Source organism: Nicotiana tomentosiformis, chromosome 2 (genome assembly GCF_000390325.3).
Source record: "Nicotiana tomentosiformis chromosome 2, ASM39032v3, whole genome shotgun sequence".
In the NCBI taxonomy this organism is placed as follows: Eukaryota; Viridiplantae; Streptophyta; class Magnoliopsida; order Solanales; family Solanaceae; genus Nicotiana; species Nicotiana tomentosiformis.
This window is the reverse complement of record NC_090813.1, coordinates 26,457,130-26,463,791: the sequence shown is the minus strand read 5'-3', so window position 1 is coordinate 26,463,791 and position 6,662 is coordinate 26,457,130. Positions and strand designations below refer to the sequence as shown.

Sequence of the window (6,662 nt, the reverse complement as noted above, 5' to 3'; positions counted from 1 at the left end):
TAGGTATCTGTTTTCCGAAAAATGTTTTCAGTCAGAGGAAAATGACTTCCGTCATATCAAACACACGTCATTTATTCTTTTCTTTTGCCTTGTAACAAACTGTTCATCAGAGGTAGATATGCTCCTCGCACATAATTAAGAAAATAAGCTGGGAATAGTTTTTCCTGTTGAAACCTGAATTATCTCATATATTTGTCTTCACATAACGAGGATACAATTTGATCCAATGGAAGTTGCAATTTGTTGCTGATATATAAGTTTTTGAGCTGCAGCTATGCACAGGTTGTAACTACATGGCACATTAATAAAAGAGTAATGAATACTTATTATGAAACTTCTACATAGTTCACATATTCAATGTTACTTGCAGGGTATCAGGAGACCTTGGAGAGGAGTTCTTATGTTTGGTCCTCCTGGCACAGGGAAAACACTCTTGGCCAAAGCTGTTGCTACAGAGTGTGGGACAACATTTCTGAATGTTTCTTGTTCTTCGTTGTGTGCAAAATGGTACGGTGAGAGTGAACGATTGGTACGGTGCTTGTTTGATCTTGCCCGTGCTCCAAGTACAATTTTCATTGATGAGATTGATTCTCTTTGCAGTGCCAGAGGGTAAGCAATCTGTTCTTTCTAAAGTGATTTCATATACATGTGACAGCTGAGGATATTTCTCATTGTCTTGCTGTCGTGTAAGGTTTGTTTTCGTCACCATATGTGATAAAACTTCTAGGCATAGATGTGTGTTTCGGGTCTACCATATGTGATAAAACTTCTCATTGTGACTTCTAGAAACTAGATTTCAATCATCTAATAGGACTTGATTGGTGATGTACCGTATAGTATTAATTTCATGACCAGTTTGATTTTGTTTTTTTACCGAGTAAATATGTGACGCGCCTTTACTTGTCCAAAGCTTTGCATAGGAACTTCAGAGAGAAGAGAAGGTTAAAACAAATTTGAAACCCTAGAAGAATACCTAGCAGGAAGGAAATTAGAGGCTGTATGTTTTATCAAAACTGAATCATACTTTAGTTTCACTGGAGCAGCTTAGTCTGCGCTGAACTGATAATGCCATCCATATGCATGTATATGTTTTTCGACCACAGAGATTTTTATCAAGCTAACAATTAATGCGTCTGAGCAGTGCAATTGGAGGTCGCCGTGACTTTAAACTGATATTTGCTAGATCATATCTATAGCATGTTAGTTATTATCTTATCAGGTCACAAATTAATGTTTTATCAAAAAGATTTATGATATTTATATTATAAGTAGCTTGATTATTGTGAAATAATTTTTATAACATCGATGCATAAACCTTAAACTCTAAATATTTCGTCCTGCTCCTCTTTTCTTCACCTACCTCTTGTGTTTGCATACATCTCGCACTAATATTTATGCATGTGCTCAACAATCAACATTAATTTGAGCATAATTAAGTTATTGCCTGTGTTAAACTTATAATTTCTTAGTTCTAATTCTAGTGGTAAGACTTCACCAACTCTGAACCTGTTTCTTAGGGCTTCTGGAGAGCATGAAGTATCCCGAAGAGTGAAGTCTGAACTTCTAGTTCAGATAGATCGGTTAAACAACTCCACTAATAATACTGCAGGCAAACCGGTGACAGTTTTGACAGCAACAAATTTCCCCTGGGCTCTTGATGAGGCACTAAGGTTAAATTTACTCCTTAACTTCCTAGTCAATATTTGCTTTTGTAACTCTGATTTGTGTTCTGTTCCATTTCTGAATCTTGTCTAATTGGTGATTTACTGTACTACTGTAGGAGGCGGCTAGAAAAACGGATTTACATCCCGCTTCCTGATTTTAAGAGCCGTAAGGAGCTGATAAAGATAAACTTAAAATCAATCATGGTAAGCTCTTGTCTTATTACTACTGTGCTTCGTTTTCTTGTAAGAAGTTCATTTGCTATATTATCATCATATGTATCTACTCAAAGAATAGATTCGATGATCAAAGTCAATAAAAAGGAATGACTATGATCACACTGGAAATTTTTGACTTACAAAGAAAATGTGCATATACATAATATTTGAACTAGCTAGCTAGTAAGCTATACTATGTTGCTGCATATTATAGTTCAGTGATTATTAAGATCACAGGAACAAAATATTATGAGGTATAAAAGGAAAAAAAATGTCAAAAAAGAAGAAATTAATAATAAGAGACCTTTTGGTTATATCTCAACAGAATTTTTAAGTTACTAGAAAGATAAGGAAGGGTGATGATGGAAATATATATGAAGTTTATACATAAACTTTTGTTACATCGTGACTTGAAAACAAACTCAAATATTTTCTCTGCTCATGAGATATGCCGGACAACTGCTAATCATCTAAAAGGCAAATCCAGGATTTAGAGTTAGTGGGTCCAATTGAGCGTGATAACATATTATGTGTAAATTTTAATTGTTTTCGCATTGCATACAAATTTTGAGCAGAAAGTAATGTGTCCAGTTGAATCATAGACCTCGCCGTAAATTTGCTTCCGGTTATTATTGCTCCTTGAGATTTTACAGAAAATTTTGTTGATACTAATAATCTGCAACATGAATGCCAGTTAGCTCCTGGCCTGGATATTGACCAAGTGGCACGAAGAACAGAAGGTTACAGTGGAGACGATCTAACAAATATCTGCAGAGATGCTTCTTTAAATGGGATGAGACGTAAGATAGCAGGAAAAAACCCAGATGAGATTAAGAACATATCCGAGGCTGAGATTTTGGAAATTCCAGTTATGATGGATGACTTCCTAGAAGCTATAGATAAAATACAACCTACAGTTTCAGCAGGGGACGTTGAACGACATGAGAAATGGTTTTCAGAATTTCTAGAAAATCAGGTAACTTATAAAATGAATAACTTAAATTGTTAATGTAAATACAGTACCTCTTTTTTTGGTCTTGACGTATATAATTATGTGTGACATTGATCAGATGCCATAGTTGTTATTCTTTCTGTTTAGTTCTCTATCTATTTTGATATTGTCGATTGCCACTTTGTGTAATGAAAGGTTCACCATTGGCTTGGTTTATAATACTGCACATGAATTGACACTCTCTTTGCACGTGCTTCATATTTTCATCCCAAATTTATTTATCCTGACATAATTTTGCTCTGTTTTTGGTAGTTCAAGCCTCAAAGTGGAGCTGATTCATATAACTGTAATCCAAATGTCTATAACAACGAAATGAATCCATTTTTTGGTATATTTACCACACATATTCGTTCTCATTCTAAAAGTATTTGATATATATCTATATGGGCTTTATCTTCAAATGGTCTTTCTTCCACACCCGCTTATCAGGCTATCATTCACACAAATGCTGCCCAGTTTCAAATAACAAAGATTTTAGATGGATTTGGAAGTTCAAAGCCCAGAATTAAGTTATGTTTGTCCTATGTCTTTGTTATTCATAAAAGATTACCATCAAACAACCATCTCCACTCTATTGGAATTAGTAGTGACAATCTATGCCCTTTCTGTAAGAATGCTTCTGAAACAACTGAACATACATATATTTTTGGTTTGTAGTAATGCCAGGCTGTTTTGGTCCCAGTTGGCTATTGATCCTTCCATTACTACTCGGCAAACATTGATCCTTCCAGTTGGCTATTGATCCTTCCATTACTACTCGGCAAACATTGATCCTTCCAGTTGGCTATTGATCCTTCCATTTTTGCTTATGGAGTATATGGATTACTTGCAACCACAACTTGCACAATAATGCAAAAATACCTATTTCTATTCCTATGACTGTTAAGAAAGCAATTGAGTACATATTGCTGGTAGCCGATGCTCTCTCTATCACAAACGAAATCGCACTTCACGTTATATGGCACCTTCCAACATGGGCTACTATAAACTCAATGCGGATGGTGCGGCATCATGTACTATAAACTCTTGGCTCTCCTGTTTGGTTTAAGATTGGCTTACCAGAAAAAGCTTATAAACCTTTGGAAATCACTGTTGACTCTATGAATGTTATTTTTTTTATTAAGAAAGGCAACCTAATGTTTCATTCTATTATATCTGATCGCAGATCCTTGATGCTCCTGTTGGAGGCCATGGACATCCAGTATAGTTTCCGTGAACAGAATCAAGCAGCCGCCATTTTTAGCAAAAGAAGGAGCTAAGCAGGATTACTATGATCATTTTGTACAGAGTGAAACGGGTAAAGAACAATGGGGAAGGAATTTGGGGACAATTTTTGGGCTTTTAATTGTACGGACTTTTCAAATGTCCCACTACCTTTTTGAGCTATTTTGGAGAAGTCCCAGCAACATAGCTATGTACATATAAAGGTAATTATTCTTTCATTTTACTTTTTCTTTTCTTTTTGCTTTTTAGTCTCTATGACACGTTTGTGAACGCATTACCATGAGATTTTGGTCTCAACTCTTAAGTTTAATCAGTTTATAGTTACTCCATTAACTTCTTTTCCCCTTTTCATTGCCTTATCTTAGTACACCTCTTCAAAATATGATTAAAACACGATTTCACCAATATGATAAATCAGGGAAGGTTCACGTAAAAGACAATTTTGAACTAGGATTACTTTAAAAGATTCAACGCGACACGCATGACAATAGCTAAAAGAATATATTCCAATTATTGTCTATGTTTTCTCCTTAGCAGATCATTTATATCATAACAACAACGGATAACTTGTATGAAAAGCTTTGTCCAGACTAGGTCGATACTCGATACAATGGCACCTCCAAAAAGGGAAAGCTGAACTCCAAATTTTGCCACTCCTTTCGTAGAAGATGGCGAGTCCACACTCGAGCACATTAAATTTTCGTAGCAGAGTGTAGAGTAGACTACTAAAATGACTGGGATAAATTGCAATTCTTCCCTCTTTCTGCCTTTGAATGGTATTAACACTGCCAGTTCACTAAGTTTAGAACTATCAACTATGCAATGATACAGCACGTAAGTGCTAAAAGTTTAAAGTGTTTGCTGGAGACAAATATTTCTGTTTATAAGAAGAGGCGGGTGTAGCATGTACACTGTGCAGGATTTTCCACATGTACAAAGAAATAAGGGATTTTTACCTTCCTATACACTATTTAAAACCTTATTACCTTCTCTATCCAAGTATCAGTTTAATTACATGGTCATATGTAATTTACCAATTATATACAAATAAGTTTTAAATGAGTATCCATTTATATTATGAATTGAATAAGGAATATCAGTTATTTCTTTATCCCTTTATACTTACCCAACTCTCTCTGTGTCTCTGTCTCTATCTCTCATTCTCTCTCTTCGTCTCTCTACTCTCCTTCACTGTTTTTTTCCCCAATTTTTCTTCATTTGATGTTCTCTATTTTTTATGCTTTCTTGTTGTATAGAGTTTTAATGGAATTCATCAATGGATTTCAATCGTTTTAACTTAGCAATTTCCTTTCATATTGCACAATTGGTGTTCAAATTGAAATTGTCAATCAATAATTTTTGAAGGTGTTTGACTCTCCACCATTGATAGCCATTAAAAAGTTTTGAAGCTTTGAAATTGAATTTGCGTTTTAAAAAACCATTATTTGTTTGGATTGGGTGTTGTTGCAAACAATTGAGAATATTGATTGGAGTTTATATCTCAATTTTGAGAGTGTTTTGGTGAAGATTAGACTTGATTTTGGCTGAATTTCAGATTGAAACTCGAAGAAGAAGAAGTACACATGACATACAATATACTTACGAAATTGTAGTAAAGTTGTATTATAATTGTATTTAAATTGTATTCTGTTGTAGTTATATATATATATATATATATATATATATATATATATATATATATATATATATATATATATATTTGAATGTTGTATGAAAGTTGAAAAATAGTTGTATAATGTATGAATCGTTGTATAAAAATTATATTTAAGTTATCAATACTATTTTTTTTACATAAAGTTGTTGATATGTATCAAAATTGTATTAAGAGAGTAAGTTTTGATTGGAATTTTAGAGAGGAAGAAACACACACCACATACAAAATATATACAAATCAGATACAAAATATACAAAAGATATATTGTATAAAATTTGTATAAAAATTATATTTAAGTTGTATGATATTGTAGTTGTATTTAAATGGGTAGAAATAATGTATGAAAGTTGTAGATAAATTATAAATAAGTTGTATAATATATAATTAGTTGTATGTAATTTATTTTTACTAAGTATGTTGTGTAGATATTCAAATTTGCATTAAATTTGTACCAAATTTATTTTTAATTTGTATATTTATGTACCATATATTGTTCTTTTCTCAGTTGATTTACTAAGGAAAATAAAGTAGAGAATGAATTCATGGCCGCTACATGTGCCAGGAGACACCAAGAATGGGAATGCGACAGATCGTCATTAGAGCCAATTTTAATTTACGGGCAAAGTTGTGGGATATATAGTTCAAGTTTAAGAATTTTTTAACAAGATTACAACCACATTACTAAGGTCTATGATTAAGGTGTCTCTTGGTATAAATATCATGTACATTGTAGCCGCCAAATTTGCCTCATCCTTTGTTACTATTCTCCTATTCTTTTTCTTTAGCATAAGATAGGTCTGGAAGTCTGGCATTTGAAGTAGGGGAGAAACTATATTAGTAGATGACTGCTGGGTAGATTTGGAGATAGCAC

General features: G+C 33.4%; 1 protein-coding gene and 1 long non-coding RNA gene across 2 annotated transcripts; both read left to right on the top strand.

Moving 5' to 3' along the window:
• Positions 1–206: 206 nt before the first annotated feature.
• On the top strand, positions 207–505 carry LOC104099377 (uncharacterized). Its single transcript, XR_011413428.1, has 2 exons — positions 207–282; positions 371–505. It is a non-coding gene; the product is annotated as an uncharacterized lncRNA (long non-coding RNA).
• On the top strand, positions 505–4,151 carry LOC138891405 (katanin p60 ATPase-containing subunit A1-like). The gene is made up of 7 exons (XM_070193016.1): positions 505–512; positions 601–609; positions 1,518–1,670; positions 1,781–1,868; positions 2,575–2,856; positions 3,145–3,220; positions 3,955–4,151. The coding sequence occupies exons 1-7, from the start codon at positions 505–507 to the stop codon at positions 4,149–4,151; spliced, it is 813 nt and encodes a 270-aa protein (XP_070049117.1).
• Positions 4,152–6,662: the final 2,511 nt, after the last annotated feature.

Coding starts and splice junctions, on each gene's coding strand:
- LOC138891405 (XM_070193016.1), top strand. Junction 1,671..1,780: donor GCTCTTGATGAGGCACTAAG/GTTAAATTTACT, acceptor GTACTACTGTAG/GAGGCGGCTAGAAAAACGGA. Junction 1,869..2,574: donor TAAACTTAAAATCAATCATG/GTAAGCTCTTGT, acceptor CATGAATGCCAG/TTAGCTCCTGGCCTGGATAT.